A 20,885-nucleotide genomic window follows, 5' to 3' on the forward strand; every position below is an offset into this window, starting at 1 on the left:
ACTGAGTAGAGAGGTGAAGCTAAGGCTGCTGTTGCTGTTTAAGATTCCTTGTAATTGATCGTTCTCTATACGAGTTTGGTTTCACTCTCTTTTCAATGGAGCGTCTGAGCGGGAAATGTGATGTGCCTTTCTCAAGACACGCATATTAATTGCAAGGTGTTTTGTATCCCATATTTTACACCCATCTCTTTCTCTCTCACACACACACATACACACACACACACACCATAAACTGTCACACTCTCCTGGCATTATGACAGTTCAGCTAAAACCAAAATACTGGCTGAAACCAGGTAATGAGTTAAGGAAACTGTCAGGAGAGAAGCTGTGGAGTAGGGATGGAGAGGTTCCAGAAAGGGTAAAAGATAAATGACCAAGGTAGGTAGGTGGCAGCTCCAAGATGTGAAATGGGGGCAAGAAATGTGCTGAAAAAGGAGAACAATTTTTATGCAATAGGCATACATAGTGTCTGGTCTGGGAACATGTTGTGCAAAGCTACTAGATGAAAGTAGCAAGAAATAAAATGACACAAGTTCCCTTCATTGCCACACTATTAGGCTGGTGGAATCCGTTAAAAATATGTTACAAAACTTCCAGTGAATGTATGCTGGTGGCTCAGTTAGCTGAGCCGCATACTATTAACTGCAACATCTTGGGTTCAAATCGGGCCTGGGACCATTATCACATGTCATTGCTTATTTTTCTCTCCAAATAAAGGCAAAAATGCCAAAAAAAAAATCATCTCACCCTCGATCCATCTTATAAACAAGACATACAGGGATGATCACATTGTTTGCTACTCAGCTTTCATGGATCATTTCCATTATTATTCATATTTCGAAGTGTTTGTATATGTGAGAGTGTATGCATGCAGTCATTTCTACCAAGCAGATGTGAGTGTGTGTGTGCATGCCCATGAGCGATGTCTAAAGGAAAACAGAGGGTAGAGATTCAGGAAAAATAAAGAGGCTCTGGCGAGGTTTCATTTACTCTTCTTCATTAGTGCCTATGCAATAGCAGCTGTCCTAATTAAGGTCCAAATCCTCGAGAGCCATTGGCAGACCAAATGTACTTGTAATAATCAGTCATTGCACTGCTCAGTGAGGCATGTGTCATAGCATTCATTAGTACACAATAGCACGTTAAAGGCCTGCACTGCAATCTGTGAATTACTTAAAATGCCTGCAAGTTACCAGGGCAGCGGAGGTAAAGATATGTTGGAATTAGTGATTTAATTGGAACCAATTCAGCTATGCTATGCAAAGGTGTGAATCGTGGGAACCATTTATCAAAAATACTTTTAACTTTGTTTCTAACTCTTCATAGATAACACTGAAGCTGAGGATACCTACTCTGCTACATCATGGCCTCATTTTGTACCTCCTCTGCACCTTCAACCCTCCACCACAACCCAGAGATCAACTCCTCCGAATACCCAAATCAGCTGTTGCTAAATAGTAGCACATTGCTACCTGACAAACCTTCAGGCTTGGGAATGTCCTGTTTCACCATGACCTTTGGCGCCATCTCCAACCTCACTGGTCTGGGCATCCTGGCCAAATCCCGTGTTAGATTTCGCCGCCAAGCCAAAGCGCCATTTCTGCTTTTGGCAGGCACATTGCTACTGGCTGACCTTGGAGGTCACGTGATCCCAGGTGCCTTTGCCATGTATATGCACATGGATCATAGTCAGAGGCACAAGAAAACAATGCAGGCCATACAGCCTGCCAAACAATTCTGCCAGATCTTTGGGGCAAGCATGGTGTTCTTTGGCTTGTGCCCTCTGTTGCTCGGCTGTGCCATGGCAGTGGAGCGCTGTATGGGCATCACCCAGCCTCTGCTCCACGCTGCCATAATCACAGTGACTCATGTCCGGCGAGTTGTGCTGCTTCTGTCCTCTCTCGCACTTGTTCTAGCAATGTTGCCTTTGTTCACCATTGGTTCTTACACCCTCCAGTTTCCTGGCACCTGGTGTTTCTTGCCCATCCATGGCCCACGGTCTGCTGCTGACACCAACCTGGCTTTGGCCTTTTCATGCCTGGGCCTCACAGCACTCACACTCTCCCTGCTGTGTAACATCCTTAGTGGCCTGGTATTGCTGCAGGCCAGGGTGAGCTCCAAGAGCGTTAAACAAAAGTCTGCAGCTCGTTGCAAAACTCATGCATCCTCTTCATCCTCGTCCTCCTCTTTTTGCTCACTGGAGGTGGAGATGATGGCACAGCTGGCAGTGATTACTGTGGTGTCCTGTGTGTGCTGGAGTCCCTTTCTTGTGAGTACTGCTCCATTTAAAAACTGTCCTATGCCTCACGCACACTCACTGTTGTAGCCTTTTAAAAAAAAATTTGTAGTCTCTAATAGTTTGTCAGTGGTGTAGATGGTGAAGGACTACACTCTTAAGTAACCCTGTGTCTCTCTTATGTACCCAGATCCACATCCTGGTGTCAGTGATGCAGATCCACCAGAGCTCCGGTGCATCAGAACATCAGCCAGAGAGGTTAATTCTACTGGGTCTGCGAATGGCCTCCTGGAATCAGATCCTGGATCCCTGGGTTTACATCTTACTAAGGAGGGCAGTGCTGTACAGAGTTTGTTGTGCCCTCCACGCTGAGAGATCCATTACCACAGGAAACAGCTCCTACACAGACTTACGCAGGCATCCCCTCAGTCTGCACTAATGATTTTTAGTATTTGTGTAAAAAAAAGAAAGAAAGAAAGAAAGAAAGAAAGAAAGAAAGAAAGAAAGAAAGAAAGAAAGAAAGAAAAAGAAATCCCTTTTGCTAGTGTGTTGTGAATAAAACCGAAGTCTATAATTCAGCCGTGCAGTGCAGTCCAAAAGCTGGCGAGACTAAAGGATGAATGGAGCTCACGTTTACCTAATTTCAAAATATTTGTTTTGTAGTGGCCCATGTAACGGTAGGCTACTATCGCCACCGGCACCTGAATATTCTAATGGTTGAGATAAGCTGTGCAGCAATTGAACGGGATGAACGTCGTCCAATCACATTTGAGGAAATAGTAACGAGCGTCCAGTTTATCCAATGGCTGAGCTCGGAAAAAGGCACCAACCCAGTGTGGGCGGTGCTCCGGCTGCTATGACACCATTCAATATGGAGTACAGAAAATAGCTTGATTCACTCTGCATTTTCCAGCTCTCATTCAGTTTTCCGACAATTCCGCTGGTCGTTGAGAAATTATCCGCGCTCTCCTTTGAAAACACGGCGACAGGACTCGCTCATGTAAGACTGACATTTTCTCAAACGTCGTTTGCGTGTAAAATGCTTTCTACTACATCAACCGCGTTGACAAGCGAACTGTAAAACTATTGTAACACTTGGAAACTGTTTCCCCCACTGGTGTAACACAAGCTACATTGTGGCCACCAAACGCTCTCGGTATCCGGAAGGGGATTTGAATACTACTGACCACACTCTCCTGTGAAATTAACCACAACTTTTGCAGACGGCGTTAGTAGGTGAAAGGTGACGCCGCTCCAGTTTGCTGTTGATTCATAGGTAAGTTGTTGTCTACAATGCATGCATTTAGATTATGCGCAGTAGCGATGCTGCTGACACATAATAAGACCTGCTGTGACATCTATCTATACACACTGCTCAAATGTGAGCTGGTGGACTCTGCTCCACTTTGACTGCATGTTTATGTTGTTAATGACAACTTTATCCAAGTTAAGGGGGCTCATATCATTATTTAAGCTGTTAAATACGCGAATTTGGCTGTGTAGTATATGTGCAGTATACTAGACAAACTAATGAGTGACTTAAACCCACGTTTGTCTCTGTTCATGGCTGTCCCAAAACTCATCTCTCACCACTTCCTCCATGACCAGAATGCGCAATGTGGCGAGTGCCTCAGTCTCTCTGGGTTCCCTGGGTCTGCTGCGTCTCTTCGGGGTGTCCTGGTCCTGGAGTCTGGCAGCAGGCCTCGGGGTCTATCTGGGCACAAGCAGTTGGAAATACTTCTACATTGCTGCACGCACTGCCAAGAGAGACCTCAAGTAAGGTTAATGTGTCCAAATAAAGCTCTGATGAGGCTTGTGGTTGTACCACTTACCAACTCTCTCCATCTCCCCCCCTTCTTTCCTTCTGCCCTAGTGGCCTTTATGTGCTGCTGAGAGTGAAGCTGGCCTTGTGGCGTCACATGCGATGTGGAAGCACCATTCCTTCCATCTTTGCCCAGACAGTAAAACTACACCCAAACAAACCAGCTCTGATCTATGAGGCAACAGGGGAAACGTGGACCTTCACCCAGCTAGACCAGCTGTGTAACTCGGTGGCCCAGTGGGCGAGAGGCCAGGGATGGGTCTCCGGCGATGTGGTGGCTATCTTCATGGAGAGCAGGCCACTACAGGTGGCCCTGTGGCTGGGCCTGGCCAAGGTGGGGGTGGAATCTGCACTGATTAACTTCAACCTTCGTCGTGATTCCCTCCTCCACTGTATTGGAGTATCAGGATCACGGGGCATTGTGTTCGGAGCTGAGCTGGCCGATGGTAAGACTGTGATAATCAAGTTGGGCAAGGCTGATTGGGGAGTTGATGTTTAGGTTATTCTATGTTTCTGGAGGCTTTCATTCCAATGCTGTGATACCTGATAATATTACACCTGTAATATTATACTTGATTGAATTATCATTGCAAGCAAAACAAGAAAATTAGTAACTTTATTAAGTTTTGCTTATACCAGCAGTCACATTTCTTGATGGAGGATGGATTTCATTTTGAAACAAGAAATAAAAGGAGATTTTGTTCTGATCAACAGCAGCATTCACTATTCAGGTGTTGCAAAATAACAAACAGAAAACACAAACAAACACAGCTTTTTTTCCGTAGTGCTTTTATAATGTGATATCTATTGCACCACTAGTTCTCATTTATCTAGCAGTCAAAATGACTAATTAAGCTTATTCTGCCCTCGCTCTTGCATTTGGTTGATTAACGCCATTATTCTTAATATTTCATTAACATTCTGTGTGCCGCATCACACACTCTGGCCATCCCTGGGGTTCTATGATGTCACAGTTAACCGTTCTGTCTGTGTGTAACATTGCACTGTGATATGTTAAGTTGCTCTGTGGCATCATGCTGTTGCTGTCTGTAGTTAATTACTATTTTCCTGCTGGTGACATTAAGTGACACTCTAGCTCTTCTGTGACTTCACTCATTCCAGTGCATTGTCTCCGTGGTGTCTGAGGTCACACGCTTCACATTGACCCTTATTACTGTATACCTATGGAATGTCTTCAGCAGGCAATATTGCTTCACAAAGACAATGACAAAATAATCAGTCTTGCCTTTTACAATAAGGATAATTTTATTGAAGTCTGAATTATTTATGTTTTTTAGATTTATTTCACACACATTCAATCACATGTTTGTATTAAATATTATTCAAACTGCAGCACTGGAACTAGATTGACTGATATGTCCCTTCTTGTCTCTCTCTCTCTTTTGTCCCTTTTGTTCACTGAATATCAGCCATGTTGGAGGTGAGTTCCAGCCTGGCTGAATCCATGGTACGGTTTTGCACAGGGGAGCTCAGTGCAGAACAGCTGGCCCGTCTGGGTGCCCAACCACTGGATCCCATTTTAGCCTCTGCCTCTAAACTCCCTCCTCCTCCTTGCCTTCTTCCCAAAGGCTTCAGTGGTGAGTGTCCCATTTGAACTGAACACGGCACTGAACAGTTATTCTCTTCAAGATGCTAAAGGGAAATATGCCCTTAACACGTTCACAATTATTCCTTTGTTCTGTGTTTGGCTGATAACTATTTTTGCTTTTCCTTATTGAGCTGACACTTTTTGTATTCCCAATGTGTGGAAAAGGAATGAGCATGCCTCACAGATAAACTAATATCTGTCATTCAGTAGTCCAGTTTCTGAACTGAAATCCACTTGCCATTTTTGTAAGTCACAAATTGATTACTTGGCTATGCGGAACTGATAAGATGTATGAGTCATTTTGTATTCAAGACAACTATTTTTCACCGCTCAAAAAAATGATGATAGATATGGCGGAGTGATTGAGGTGTATGCTGCCTGACTCACCAATGTCCAGTTATTGTTAGGTTCTTCTTGACCGGTGGCCAGTCTGCCTTAAGCAAATGAAGACATAGCTTGCTACACCACAAAAGCACAAACCTCACATTTAAAATTGCAAAATTAGAGAATTGCCTTGGCCAAGAGAGCAAAATTGTTTTTTTTCTTTGACACATCATTTGATGGACACAATAGATGGGTATGCATGACTCCAGCAATAAAGATGTCTTCAAAATCTGTTGATGAACATGTAGGAAAATCTAATTTAGGTAGCACAGGCCTTATTAGGGTAGCAAAACACTGTGAAGACATCAGTCCTAAAATCTTAAATTTCCAGATTGTGTTTTTTATGCTCTACTGTGTTCTCTTCCACAGACCGCTTGTTTTATATTTACACTTCTGGCACCACAGGACTGCCCAAAGCTGCCATTGTGGTACACAGTCGGTACGTTTTCTTGAGCTGTCGCTTTTTAAAAAGGCTCACTCTGAGAGCTGGAGTTGTCACAGTTGCTGTGCATTTAGTTTCAGGAAAGTGAGAAATTTTTTAAGCCCCTTGTGTCTCCCAAACAGTTACTACAGAATTGCTGCTTTTGGGTATTACGCCTTCCGCATGCGGCATGATGACATCATCTACGACTGCCTGCCCCTGTATCACTCAGCTGGTATGTTGAACTAGCTTTTGCTTCTTGATAACTCTTCATCTTTCCTGCTGAGTCGTTTTAGTCTTAAGTATGAGCTCTGTCCTCCTTGTCAGGTAACATCATGGGAGTTGGTCAGTGTCTGATCAATGGCCTCACCGTGGTAGTGAAGAAGAAATTTTCAGCTAGCCGTTTCTGGGAAGACTGCATCAAGTACAACTGCACTGTAAGGGCTCCAAAATCAGTAAAATATTTAGTTGATTTCAGTTGTCAGATTAATTATTATGAAACATAGACGGGTGACAAATGAAAGGGAAAAAAACAACACATAGTAGGTAATGAGCCACCACTTGCTGCCAGAAGAGCTTCAGGGCACTTTGACATTGATTCTGCAAGTCTCTGCGTCATTCTTATAAAAGATATTTCCTCATTTGGGCTGTTTTGATGATGGTGGTGGAGAGCGCTGTCTAACAAGTAGGTCCAAAATCTCCATAGGAGTTCAACTGGGTTGAGATCTGGTGACTGCCTCCTAATGTATGATTTACATCATTTACAAACCCATCAAACCATTCAGTGAGCCCTCATGCTCTGTGGATGGGGACATTATTGTCATCTTGGAAGAGACCGCTCCCCTAGGTTTCTCCACTCATTTGTTCTGTTTTTTCCTTTACTTTGTCACCTGTCTATACATTGTGAATTAGCAGCAGGCATAATAGCAGCACTGTTTTTCCCTATAGGTGGTGCAGTACATTGGGGAAATCTGCCGCTACTTACTCTCCCAGCCAGTGCGCCCATCCGAAAAGGGCCACCGGGTTCGTCTGGCACTCGGGAACGGGTTGCGCCCTAGCGTGTGGGAGGCCTTCACAGAGCGTTTTGGGGTGGCACAGATCGGCGAGTTCTATGGAGCCACTGAGTGTAACTGTAGTATTGCCAACATGGACGGCAAGGTCAGCAGTGTGGCACAGTGGCCAGTGTTGCATGTGTCTGCAATAATACAAAATTAATTGGATAAGAGTGTAGCTATTTCTGTCCTGACAGGTGGGAGCCTGTGGCTTCAACAGTCGCATTCTCCCCAATGTGTACCCTATCCGCCTGGTGAAGGTTGACGAGGAGACCATGGAGCTGGTTCGCAACAGCCAGGGTCTTTGTGTGCCTTGCCGCCCAGGTAATTATTAGGCAGATTAGTCACTGTGCTTGACATAGTCTCCAACCACTCGCCTTGTCTATGTCATTCTTGTGGTCTCCTGAAACTATGTCTGTTTGCTGCAGGGGAGCCAGGGCTTCTGGTGGGTCGGATCAACCAGCAGGATCCACTGCGGCGCTTTGACGGCTATGCAAGTCAGGATGCCACAAGGAAGAAGATAGCCCACAATGTCTTCAAGAAAAATGACTCTGCATACCTATCAGGTAAAATGTTTTGTCAAAATAAATATTGCATCCCATAATATCTCTCAACACAAGTTGTACTCCTTATCAGAACCATTCAAATATAAACACATTTTCTGTCGGTATTTGAAATATATCTAAAGCTAGTCTTTTAATACATCAATGTATCTTTCATATACTTTTCCTGTGACTTACTGTTGGAGTCAAGCTACATTTTTCAGCATTCATTAAGGGTAATGAAGCATGAAGAGGCATTTAACTCTGTCAGTGTTTTAACTCTCAGCCTACAGCCTGGGACCCAAGGCTGAAAATCTGTCTGTTTCTGTTGCCTCCTCAGGTGATGTGCTGGTGATGGATGAGCTGGGCTACATGTACTTTCGGGACCGTGGTGGTGACACATTCCGCTGGCGAGGGGAAAACGTTTCCACCACTGAGGTGGAGGGCACACTCAGTGGTCTTCTAGGTCAAACAGATGTGGCTGTTTATGGGGTGGCAGTTCCAGGTGACCAATTAGTTTGTATACTTAAAGAAATATTTTTCCAAACAGTGAAAATGTTGGTATTAGGTAGTTGCCCTCATAACATTTGAATCACAAGTAGCGTTTGAATATCCACATAACATGCAGCACGTTAGCTACTTTAGGTACATTTCAGCCCTCTGAAAAACAACTGTAGTGGCTGCCATTGGTCTGAACACGTAGTTCCAAAAAGGAAAAAATAAATGAACACAAAACTACTTCAAACATCTCCTGCAGCATAATCCAAGTGTTGTGAAACCAAATGGTGTAGCTGTAAGTCCAAATGTGCTAAATATTGTATAAATACAAAGCATGTAAGCCTAAATCTCTGTCTCATATCTCATAGGTGTGGAAGGAAAGGCAGGCATGGCTGCCATAGCAGACACTATGGGAAGTTTTGACTGCACTGCTTTCTTTCGTGAGGTTCAACGTGTCCTGCCTCCTTATGCACGACCTGTGTTTTTACGAATCTCCCCACATGTAGACACCACAGGTAAACTGGCATAGTCCTATAAAAAACATAAACCATCATCAGTGATTTCATGTCAAGAAAACAATTTATCCTATTCTCTCTCTCTCTCTCTCTGAATTTTCTTTTAGGTACATTTAAAATACAGAAGATCAGGCTGCAGAGGGAAGGATATGACCCACGTCTCACAACTGATCAGATCTACTTTTTAAATGCTAGAGCTGGGCGTTATGAGGCTGTGGATGAAGAGCTATACAACGCTATAGTGGAAGGAAGAATGTCTCTATGAGATGAAGGGTGCTGGCGGGGCAGTCAGGGTACCTCAGATAAGATGCTGATACAGATGCTGCAGAAAGAGGACACATTTTTCTGCTGGTGTGAACATCAGTCTTAGTTCTCTCTGCATCCCCTCCCTGGATTTTAACCCTTCAGGGATACTAGATGGAAGGGCTACTTATGTAGGCAGCCATAGCATTGTGGCAGGTAACATTTTAACACTGTATGAATAACACACCAGGACATAAGGCGTTGGAATTTGTTCCCTCATTCTCTAAATATTTCCCTCTTGTAGTTTAGACAAACGAACACCTCAAAAGCCTTTGGGCTTCAACATGTATAAAGTGAGCATCCTGAAGATCCTGCTTGAAATAGGAAAAATGTTACAATAAGAACTTTACTCTGCTGATTACACCAGCATGAAGACGTATCAAGAAAAACTTTGAGTCAGAGGGTATGCACCCTTTCTGAAATATGCTGCAACAATAATCATGTCTGTAGGTTTAAGCAATGCGTGTGAAGTCATGGACTTACTACTATGTTAGCATGAGGTTGTAAAGAGCTGAATGCAACCTGCAATACATGTGGCCACTAGATTCAACACTAACCAGAGTTTTTTAATACACTGTTACATACTGAAGGAAAGATGAAGCCCTTTTACTTACCATGTTTGAAGTAATGAATATTATGCAATGGCATGGGTTTGCAAGCACACGTTGTTGCGATATGTGCCTTATAAGAATTTTAACAACTCTGTTCCATAACATTTGTTTGACACTGACCCTGAAAAAAACCTCAGAACAATGTGAATATCACAGAAGTAAATCAGATTCATGTCACATAAAGCTCAGTCATACACGGTGATTGTTATTCTGTGTAACAAATGTCTCATCATTTCAGTATTATAGGTATAAATCATAGTGTACCTAGGCATTTCACATCTTCTGGCACACATGCTTGGTTGTAACTCATTAAATATTTTAAAACAAGTTTGTGTTTCATTAATGCAATTTGTAATACAACTGTAGAGTTTTGTGCGTTCTTTTTTTTTCTTGGCTACCTAGTACTGTAGCTTGCCTTCACTGATTTCTTCATCTCTCACAAAGACAGAAAGTACCTCTTCACAAACATAATTAAATAGCTGCATAGATATTAGTGTCCATCTATATTGTAGTTTTGTAAACACTGCTTGCCAGCATGTTTCCAGAGAGAATTAGCGCTCCACTGATAAGGATATCCTTGTGGGTAGGATTTTGAGTGGATGCTCTTTACAGGCAGTGCAGAAGTACGGAAAGGCTCTGGGTGTGATGACATCAGTGAAGGTGTAGAGGGGTGTTCTCTCCCCAGGTTCGAAGAAGGTCACCTTGCCTCTGTCCATGTCTAAGACCACTCGGATCACTTGTGGTTCCTTGGTCATGTTCAGTGGTGCCCATGGTGCGGTGCAGGCCTTATGCTCTCCGTTGCGAAACCTTATAGTCCAGAACCCCTCTGCTGGTGTCAGAATATGCTTGCCCTTCCTATTGATGGACTCACTGGCCACTCCCACCACCCAGTAGGTGTTATCCTTCACCTCCACATCCCAACTGTGGCGCCCAGAGCTGTAGCCCTCAGATCCTAGCATCTCAGCACTGATATCAAAGCGTTCTGGATTGTCTGGCACCTTGAAGATTTGGGTGCAGCTCTGTACAACAGTCAGGTCCTCTGACAGGAAGAAGCAGCTAGCTGCTGTGTTGGGATCCAGAGTCACGGGAGCTTGGGAAGCAAAAGAGGCACTAGTTAATGAGGTGGATGAGTAGAGCTGACTAATATGGCATGATCAAGATTGCTGCTAGAAGAACTCACTGTATTTAATTATACTCTTCATCTTCTCCCACACTTTATATCTAAGCGAGCCGAAGTGCTTGGCCACATCAATCAGAGCACCCGAAATCATTTGTGGGTCCCAGGGACATCGCCAGGTTCTGAAATGATAGTGGAATGGAATTAATTCTCTGGATTATATTAATTTCATTAAATTTCACTGAAGCTATGCTGTTATCCTGAATATAGGCCACTTGGGCATTAACCTTTACTATAGGGCACATACCTCTTGATTGTGTCTTTGTAGTTCTGAAAAACATTGAATAGAAAAGGTTTACATGGTTAACATGATGTGTAAATGTTTGAAGGCCTATTTCAATCCGTATGAAGCATTAGTCTATTACCTTTAGGAAAGGGATGTCTTGAGATCTCATCTCCTGCTCCACTAATCTAATTGTGTTGGTGAGAGATGTCATCTCATTGTCCATCTCCTCAATCTTCTCTTTAATCATCTGATTCTTCTGTTCCTCTTCAGCCTTTAAAGCTTTAAGTCTGGCAGCCTCTTCTTCTTCCAAGAAGTGGCGAAGGACGTCAAATTCCTCTTTGATCTGCCTCTCAGTATGTTCAACTTGGTTCTGAAAAGAGGATTGAAGGGTGATCACTCCCCTCTGTCCCTAGAGTGTTACAAGTGACATTTGGCGCTGATGTATCTGACAGTACCTTGACATGTGCTGCTGATTCCTCACACACCATTTTCACCTTCTTGTACAGCTGCAACTTCTCCTTCAAAGGCAGCAATGCACTCTTCAGTTCCTCCTAGAAGGTCAGTGACAAGGCATCAACATTTAAACACAGGGTCAACCTGGCAGGCAGCCAACCTGCCAGCACAGTGTGGGCTTTTCAGCTGCCACACACTTCCATGGCAGCCATCCCCTGCAAATGCAAAGCTGCACAATACAGTATTGAATTAAAGGGACAAATCTATAGAACTGGACTAATGACCTGGCACCATTAGCAAGGTTGAGTCCATGCAATTAAGAGTCTACAGGGGGCTGCAAGATTTGCATTACTAGATTAATTTCACATTTGCCTTGATGTACTAAAGCGTTTCTCATTTCTTAGGAGGAAGTCAAGCAGAGCGCATTGAACTTGTGGAATGAATACGGTGTAGTGCACTGGAGAAACCCCATGGGAGTCTAGTTTCAACCGTCTAAGGGACCCAAGTAGTGGCCAAAAATATAAATCTATTATTAGGATGTTAATGAACTGTGACCATCACCTTCACACATGGGCGTGTTTTAAAATATACGGGGCTTAGAGAACCACAAAGTTGTTTAATAAAAACTCATAAATAAGTCGTAAATTAAACAACGTCCTGTCCAGGTACAGTGATTAGGTATGGTGAATATATAAGCATGTATTTTGATCTTGTAAATGCTCCTATAGTGTATAAAGTTGTACTAAGTTGTACTGGTTGATGGGAACTAGCCATATGCAGTGCTATTTCCTATGGGCATTAAATGCCACAACCACGTTAAGGAAATATGATGGTTTGCATAATAAATTAACAAACAAGAAAACAACCTAATGAATGATGATTGTCAACTTCAGTTTAAGTTTAATTTTGTAGCTCCACCATAGACCGCAAGTATCCATAGTAAGGTAACTCCCTTTATGATTTGGAAAACCTAGGCCTAAAGTCACAACAGCAGACATAAAATGCAAACTACAACAAGACAGACAATTCTCTTAAGTTTTCAATAAATATTTCTCCAGCTGCTAGTAATAAGGGAAAGAGGAAGAAGCTTGAATCCCAGTGGAAACCAAAACTTTCCAGAGCAGCTGACGTAAGAGGTTGACTCTTGATGAATCATATCATCGGATGCATCCATAAAAATGAAAATGTTCTGCCAAAGTGAATAATCACTGTGAGGAGACTTCAACCATGCCTACCTTACAGTCATGAGCCCCTTCCCCAATGGGGTAGAGCTTGTGTCCTTTGTGTGAGGCTCCTTTCTCACATGCAGCACAGATAGGCTCCAGGTCTGTCAAGCAGAACAGTTTGAGTTTCTCTCCGTGCTCCTTACAAGCCTCTGGGTCATTCTTGCTTCTGTCGGCCTTGAAGGATTCACAGGCCTTCTCCACTGCAGTGTTCACTACTGTTTGCTCCATGGAGGAACGACGCCAGCAGAGAGGACAGCAATGTGAATCCCCACTGCCCTGTGTCTCCCAGCTGTCCTGAAGACAGGCTTTACAAAACCGGTGCCTGCAAGTAAGCACCACTGGCTGACTGAGAATATTTCCACAAATTGGACAAGAGAGGTCGTCTTCAAGATGAGCGCGCCTGCTGGCCATTCTTCATCAGAGGTCTTTGATGGCGAGGCGGGATCAGATATAGTCACAATGCCCCTCCCATGTGTGTGGAGGGCTACCTCATCTAAACATGAGTAATGCTTGGAAATAAGTGTCAATTGCTCAGCTCCCACAGGAATATCCCATGTTGCGCTGTGTTATGTTGAGCACGCACATTGCACTTTTCAAATAAACACTGCCCTCAGAATAAAACATGAGTCCCTGCTCAAGAGATTGTATCTGAGCAGACCGGAGCCGACAGCGGCTTGAATATCACACGGACGAGAGCAGAGAGGTGGGTGAGGGTGAAATATTTGCACTCAGGATGACCTTTTGTTAGTATTTATGATATGGATATATGAGAAGTGTGTTGAAGCAGCATATCACAGTGGAACTAAAGGATTAGTTAAAGATTTTCAGAAGAAACAAAATAATACTTAATGAAAGGATATAAATAGATATAATGATTTGTGTTGAGGTTGGTTTGATATGGAAACACTCCGGTGCTGACCACAGGTATATTTTTTTTCCACAGTTCAGTTTGGCTTTGGCTGAGAACTCTGTCCTGCCATTTTAAATATACGGACAAAAACTAGTATTCAAACTGCACAACTCTCACATTATTGTGAGAGAACTAAAGGACAAAAAATTTACCAGTGGTTCCTGACTAACACCGGACTTCCACTGAGATTTCTGAGATTTCTTTTTTCACTATAGGAACCTTTTTCATCCAAAGGCAGTCAATCTGCACTCTGTAGATTTTTTCAGAGCTATTAATAGCCACCTCATAGCAAGATGTGTGATCAGTAGTCTGGGCATACTGAAAGAAACTTAATTTGTAAACTTTAAAAGTGAATTAACAGTTAGGTGAACTTTGTGCTGTAATCCAATATTTTGTTGTGGGAGTAAGTGCAAAGATTAACACTGCACCAAAAATAGGTCAAGACGGGGGTGGGGGGGTGGGGGGGTCGAGAGATAGAGATAAAACCATAAGAGCTTACTGTCAAGGCCAGTACTGTTTCTACTATAGGCTGCAAATGCTATGGTCATAAGTCCTGAGTAAAGGAAGGAATGTTTTTCTGACCTTGCTTCTCACATGCCCTATGTTAATGTTCACAGTTTGTTTCCAATCTGGTAGGATAGTAAGGATCTTTAGGGCCTGCAGCCACGGCTATATTCAACAAGAGCTCCCAGGGACTCGTCCACAATGCAATTAAATATGCAATAATTCCTCATCATCTGTGAGAACCGGAGATCGACTAATGCATCTGTCTACAGCAGACTAGGCAATGATTACAAGCATTACTCACTGAGTGATCTGATGATAGGTCTTGCTCTATAGATAATAATGTGGAAGATTCTCTAGTCATTAAAGAACTTAAAGATATTTAATCCAAGAGTAGTGCAATATGAAGTTTTCAAGTGATAACTTCAGGTTTCATTGTATTTGCATCTCTGCATTCCCCATGCCTCTTTAAATATTGTGAAAGACAGATAAATGTCAATATAAAAAAAAATATAAATCAAGTAATAGCTTTAAACTGCCAACAGGGGCACCCAGTTGGTCCTGTCTGTTTTCCTGGCTCAGAAACAAGTGAGGAGACCAATAATAAACATTTGGCTATGACTACAATCTGTGCAGTTTAGTGGGTTAAAATTATGCTTTTGCATCACATCTCTGTTTGCTGTATTTTCTACTGCATCTGCTCCTCTGCTCTCCTTACACGCTCCCTTTCCAAATAAGTGATAGTCTCGTTGACATGCCCAAGCAGAGATTTGATTTGTATCCACGGAGTTGCTGGCACGACTCCACAGCTACCGGTGGTTGCAGCCAGCTGAAAAGAGTCAGCTCGGCACTCATGGACACTAACCCGTCCACACATACACACACTTTATGCTGTGTCAGTTTCACAGTTGCTGCGCATGAAGTCACTGGACAGATATAACACTCTCCAACTGATTAAACATATCTTGGTTTTTGCACTTTGTACACATGGAAATATCTGACATCAGTCTCATATGATATTCCACACTCCATCTAATCATGTTTTAATAATGCAGCTTGAACTTAATTAAAGTTGTTTACTTAGTTCTGATTGAACTCTTTGGTTTAAGCCGATTTAATAATAGTTTTCAATTTATAAAATGTTGTAACAGTATTTAATTTTAAAATGATTTCTGTTACTGTTAGTAGTTAGAAATCTGATGAACCAAAGTTTTTTTTTTTTTTTAACTGAAAATAGTATCGAAATGATTCAGTGAAAAAGAATAGGCCCAGACAAGCAGGTTTCTTTGCTCTGTGTTTTTGTGTACACATCTGTGTATGTGAGTGCACCCATTCATCTCGCTCACAAATACAGAGGCAAACACTGAGACAATGAGGAGATGGTGACAGACACAGTGCTATGTAGCCGCAAGGAGTCTCTGTGAAAGTGTTGTCACACAAGAGAGAGAGAGACAGAGAGAGAGGGAGGGAGGGAGGGAGAGAGAGAGAGAGAGAGAGACATAAACCTGCATAGGAACACTGCTCTGCACAAACAAAAACTTGCAGATGAAAATCAGATGATTAAACCATCAAGTCAAGCAAGCAGCACAATACAAGCAGATTATTATTGAGCTTACTTTACAATCCCTGAACGCCTCTTTGATGGGATACACTGTGTGAGTCATATGCAGGCCGGACCGACGGCACACAGAGCAGATTGGCTCCAAATCACTGACACAAAACAGAGAAAGTTTCTCTCCATGTTCTTCACAGGCTTCCTGTTGAAGTCTGTGGCTTTCCTCCCAGCAGAGGGGACACTCTTTGGTACCATGTTGTACCCAGAACTGCTCTAAGCAAGCGCCGCAGAAGCTACAACCACAAGAGATGCAGCCGAGCACCACTGCAGCCGGGAAGATTTCCCCACACAGAGCGCAGGGGGACTCCACCAGACGCTTACAATTGTTATCTTCCAAATTGTCCTCCATCTGTGAAAGCTAAAGCGAGACTGAGCAGTCTGTGCCAGGCAGTGAGACCTGTGCTCCTCATGTATGTACAGGATGTACCATTTGCTTTCAACCAGTTATAGGCATGCAACATGGGATGGGGGTGGCTCTGAGGCATAACCCAGAACAGCTCCTCTTGTTGCACCATAAATCACCTTAAAAAAAAAAAAATGCACTGACCCATGTTTTAAATTGAGCCTCAGAGCGTGCAAGTTAAAAACTGGAGAAGGCACAAAAAATCATAAAGTCACACCTGAAGAGATGAGTATTTGGTTGTACTTTAATAATTATGAACAAGCAGATCTACAGCACTCATTCACTGATATCTAAGTACACCAAGTGTTCTCTTTTAAACATTTTTTTTTTCTGTTGTAACAGGCATCTAGAAAACTCTTTGCAATGATCTCTCAGCCCCACCGAGCAAAAAGATTTATGTACAATTACTTAAATTCACAGCTACTATGTTTTCTTCATTATGCATGGTACATTTCATTTATGGCAATCCCACTTTAAGATGCCATGAACAGACAAGACTACATTAATTAACTATTTATTAAATATTCACAGGTCACATGTAGTCTTGATGACAAACCCTTACTGGCATTGTAGTATTTGTTGCTGTTCATTCCCTACAGTCAAGCAAGTCTGTACTTCGACCTCATGGTCTGTGCAGAAATCTAAAGGCAAAGTTAAGTGTGCACCATGTTAAAAAAAAAAAAAAAAAAAAAAAAAAAAAAAAAAAAAAGAGAGAGAAAGAGAAAGAAACACATGGCACTGACTTAACAGACTTTGGAGTTTGAATTAACCTTGATTAAGAACAAAACTTTGACTGGACAATTTAAAAGGTTATAGGGCTATGTCATGTGTAATATTACATTAGTGGTACTCTTGTATCCTCTTTTTCCTTTCCCCCTGTAATATTTTTCACCAAAATTCATATTAGAGTACTAGAGTACTCTAATATACTCAAAGTATGTTTTTAATCACAAAGTAGGTGTTTAATCACATGGTCCACTTTTATTGATTTTCACATAGGAATGACAAAATGCAGATACTATTCATTGAAAAATTACTTAACAAATTAAAAAAAAAACCAAAAAAAACAATGGAATCAACAGCTGGAATTGGATATGGTGAAGTCTGTGACTAACATGATTTTAAATAACCAACAATAAAGGAAATGGCATGAGGTGCAACAACATCAGTCTTCTATGCTTTCTGGAGTTGACATTCTCAGTTAAGCTTGTTAAATATGTCACATGTGAGATTTCTTTTCAAGCTGACATGAGATTAAGACAGCCCTGAACTATTCACACTGAGGTCTGTTCAATGGAGTACACCATTACAAAATAGTTGTGTGCTATACAACACCCAGTGGTGTGTCAGTTTAACTTGAAGCACTGTGAGGAGTTCATTTAGCTGGAAACCACCAGGTAGTGAGTGACAGCTGGCATTACAGAAACTTAGGATGTGGTAATATTGTCACCATGACCAGTCATGCTCTATCAACCTTTATGTACATCCTCCAATCCCTCACAGAAAGCAGTGTGTATATAGTTACAGTGTAATCAAGAATTTGTTTCCAGTTCCTTATTAATATTTGTATTTGTCCATTACATAACACTCTCCTTAACATCAGCCAAGAAATATACAAAAGATATCAATATTTTCATGATAATATATAACCAGTGCCTTTCTAATGGCCAGGTTTCACCATACTAATATAATACTTTTTGGCTTCAAAAGTATCTTGACAATCTTTTCCTCTAGTAAAACCTTCCTCTCAATTTATTTAATATGAATGCAGTGACCTCTGTCCTTAAGGGCCAGAGGTCACTATGGCACAATGAAATCACATCAGCTTCCTGTCCAGGTGGTCAGTGGCACGTCCGGAGCGTTGGTGTCGCACTTCAAGATGCTTGCTTTGGACACGGTCAAAGTGCTGGAGCAACTCGTTGTAATCCATTTGTGGGTGGGAGGCACGTTTGGAGGTGACTTGCTGTTTTGATTCCATGTACTTGGATTCATCGACAGTCCTCATGAGCTCTGGGTTTGGGACGCACCGCAGGCGGTGGGAGAGCAGCTGGAAGGCCTGGCTCTGCGGCAGCAGCATCAGCAGGCCGTACAGTGCTTTGATCAGATAGGGGTTGTTCTCCACATCTAGGAGCTGCAGACGCAGGTAGGTGAAAATGGGGCTTTCTATGAGCTGTACCAACTTGTCAACCTCCATCAGAAAATCTACTGTCACTTCCAGATCTCCAAACTTCTGGATGAGATCGTAGGCATGTCTGTAGTTCTGTGTGAGGAAACAGAGTGACACGGTAGCCACGGGGTTGTGGCACCAGGAACGATACAGGCAGCAAAACAAGGCACAGCTTTCCTGTGTGTGCAGGTCTTTGAGCTGGTTGCGCAGCTGGAAGAGCTCAGCAGAGGTGAGCAGGATGGTGTTAAGCGTCTGGACCATGGTGGAAGCAAACTTCAGATCCTCCTCCTTCAGCAAGATGTCAGCCATGGAGTGAAAGATGTTCTCTGCATGAAGCAGCAGACACAGCTGCCTGATGATGAAGGCGCCCCTGTTCTCCAGAAGCTTCCTCTCCAGGCTGAAGCGTTTCAGAAGGTTAATCATGAACTTGTAGAAGTAGGAGTTCATACTGGGAGTGGAGGGGGATGAGTCCACTGCCTTGGAGCCCGTGCTGGGCTGCTGCCCTGGTTTGGTCCCCTCTGGCACCTTGAGCTCCAGTTTGTTGTCGGTGTTGTCACAGGAGCCTGCTAGGTCTGTTTGACCAGCAGGGGATGACGCTATCTCAGCTAACACCTCCAGGTCCTTCAGTATCACCTCATCTGACTCGTCGGACAGAGTCTTCAGCAGCATGGGAAACAGGCTGTCAGTGTGGCGGAACATCTTGCGTGGCGTCTTAATATACAGGTGGTACAGCCATTTGAGCACGGCGATGCGGGTCATCATGCCAGTGGAGGAGTCGTGGAGGTGGCGGTCCAACACCTGAACAATGCCGTCCAGGTCCAACGTCACCTGGGGCCTGTCCGCGCTTGCAGGAGTAAGGAAGCTGATATTGCTGAAACCAACAGATTCCTGTGATGCATTCAGCATGTCGTTGCCATCTGACTCCGTTTTGGGCAAACTCTCATCCCTGGCCGGTGAACCTGTGCCACCTCCTTTCTCCTCTTCGTCCTCATCATCCTCAGGAGTGACCAACTTCATCAGACTGTGGTTGCAGGCACTGGCTGCTTCTTTGGTACTCTTCTTTCGGTCGTCGTAGGAGAGGCAGGGCAGCACCGCCGTGAGGATACCAGAGGAGTAAGGCAGCACCACTCTGCCCGCAAGCTGGATAAACTCCCTCATCCAGGTCATGGCTGTCAGCTGGATCAGGTCATTAGTGAGTTTTGTCTCGTCAGCAACCTGGCAGTGGATGACCAGGATGTTGGCCATCTCAGCAAACTTCACACTGGACGGCGTCTTTTTGATCTCCTTCAGAAACTCCCCCAGCACCACCTCACACGTCCTGCGGATCTCCTTGCTGTTGTCTCCCAGAATCTGGAAGAGTCCGTCCAGAATCTCAGGGAGGTAGTCCAACAAGTTGATGTCCGGCACCGACTCAAGAACCAGGATCCAGGAGATGATGAACTGCCGAGCGTACTGATTGTTGGAGTAGATTCTCTCTCTCAACAGGGGGACAAATGCCACCAGGTCAAACTTGTTGCTTTCTGTCACTATATCCTTCAGCAGCCTGTCCAGGAGTTCAGACCCACTTTTCACATTGGGGTCCGGATCAGCCGCAAGCTTGCTGAGACCATCAAAGAGGAGGTTGAAGTGGGGCAACACAGCTCCCCGGGCCACTTTCACTATGTTATACAGGGCCTCACATGCATAATAGCGCAAGCGGCTGTCAGAGTCATTGAAGCACGTGAGCACAGGCTCGATCAGCTCCTTCAGATACAGACCCGAGTCCTTACCAAGGGCAATGGAGCAAGCGGCCAGTCCAATGAGACCCCCCTTGCGGCTGTGCGGGTGCTGGGAGAGCGCAAACTCCGACGCAAGGATCTGGATAACATGCCTAATCTGAGTCGAGTTGTTCTGGGCCACAAACTCCCGCACTAGCTTTTCAATCTCCAAAGCGGCGACTTTCCTCTTCTCGTACAGTTTATCATTTAACGCTCGGACAATATTGGGTGTCAAAGGCGAGAAGTCCTTCTCCGTGTTCATATTCGCAGGTGTTTTGGTTCAAATGGAGCGCGACTCTTGAATTCTACGGCTAAAAAAGCGGAAGAAGGCCCTGTGATATTTACCATTTGTTAGAAAAAAAGACTTCGGCTTCATGTGATAACCAGAAGTGCTTTCATAATAAAATGCAGCTGACCGGTTACGTCCGCCGGAAGTCACGTAATGGTTGTTGCA

General features: G+C 43.6%; 4 protein-coding genes across 5 annotated transcripts; 2 read left to right on the top strand and 2 right to left on the bottom strand.

Annotated features, from left to right (window-relative positions):
* The first annotated feature begins 1,363 nt into the window (after positions 1 to 1,363).
* ptger1c (prostaglandin E receptor 1c (subtype EP1)) lies at positions 1,364 to 2,675 on the top strand. Its single transcript, XM_030057257.1, has 2 exons — positions 1,364 to 2,269; positions 2,427 to 2,675. Exons 1-2 carry the CDS (start codon positions 1,364 to 1,366, stop codon positions 2,673 to 2,675), a joined length of 1,155 nt encoding a protein of 384 aa, XP_029913117.1.
* Positions 2,676 to 3,074: 399 nt separating this feature from the next.
* slc27a1a (solute carrier family 27 member 1a) lies at positions 3,075 to 10,320 on the top strand. 2 transcript variants are annotated; one of them, XM_030057434.1, is made up of 14 exons: positions 3,075 to 3,236; positions 3,366 to 3,512; positions 3,845 to 4,012; positions 4,110 to 4,504; positions 5,489 to 5,656; positions 6,421 to 6,490; positions 6,616 to 6,707; positions 6,800 to 6,909; positions 7,421 to 7,630; positions 7,722 to 7,848; positions 7,953 to 8,090; positions 8,407 to 8,571; positions 8,933 to 9,079; positions 9,187 to 10,320. In XM_030057434.1, the coding sequence occupies exons 3-14, from the start codon at positions 3,846 to 3,848 to the stop codon at positions 9,342 to 9,344; spliced, it is 1,947 nt and encodes a 648-aa protein (XP_029913294.1). In that variant the 5' UTR covers positions 3,075 to 3,236; positions 3,366 to 3,512; position 3,845; the 3' UTR covers positions 9,345 to 10,320. The 2 variants fall into 2 exon arrangements, with proteins under 2 accessions (XP_029913294.1, XP_029913295.1); XM_030057435.1 differs by having other exon boundaries at positions 3,460 to 3,512.
* Positions 10,321 to 10,354: 34 nt separating this feature from the next.
* Positions 10,355 to 13,486, bottom strand: trim35-13 (tripartite motif containing 35-13). Its single transcript, XM_030057441.1, has 6 exons — positions 13,085 to 13,486; positions 11,852 to 11,947; positions 11,536 to 11,766; positions 11,418 to 11,440; positions 11,174 to 11,292; positions 10,355 to 11,083 (listed from the first exon to the last, which is right to left on the bottom strand). The coding sequence occupies exons 1-6, from the start codon at positions 13,484 to 13,486 to the stop codon at positions 10,545 to 10,547; spliced, it is 1,410 nt and encodes a 469-aa protein (XP_029913301.1). The 3' UTR covers positions 10,355 to 10,544.
* A 3,243-nt stretch (positions 13,487 to 16,729) lies between these two features.
* vac14 (vac14 homolog (S. cerevisiae)) lies at positions 16,730 to 20,876 on the bottom strand. Its single transcript, XM_030057431.1, has one exon. It carries the CDS (start codon positions 20,691 to 20,693, stop codon positions 18,324 to 18,326), a length of 2,370 nt encoding a protein of 789 aa, XP_029913291.1. The 5' UTR covers positions 20,694 to 20,876; the 3' UTR covers positions 16,730 to 18,323.
* Positions 20,877 to 20,885: the final 9 nt, after the last annotated feature.

The sequence above is a fragment of the Myripristis murdjan genome, chromosome 8 (assembly GCF_902150065.1).
Source record: "Myripristis murdjan chromosome 8, fMyrMur1.1, whole genome shotgun sequence".
NCBI lineage: Eukaryota > Metazoa > Chordata > Actinopteri > Holocentriformes > Holocentridae > Myripristis > Myripristis murdjan.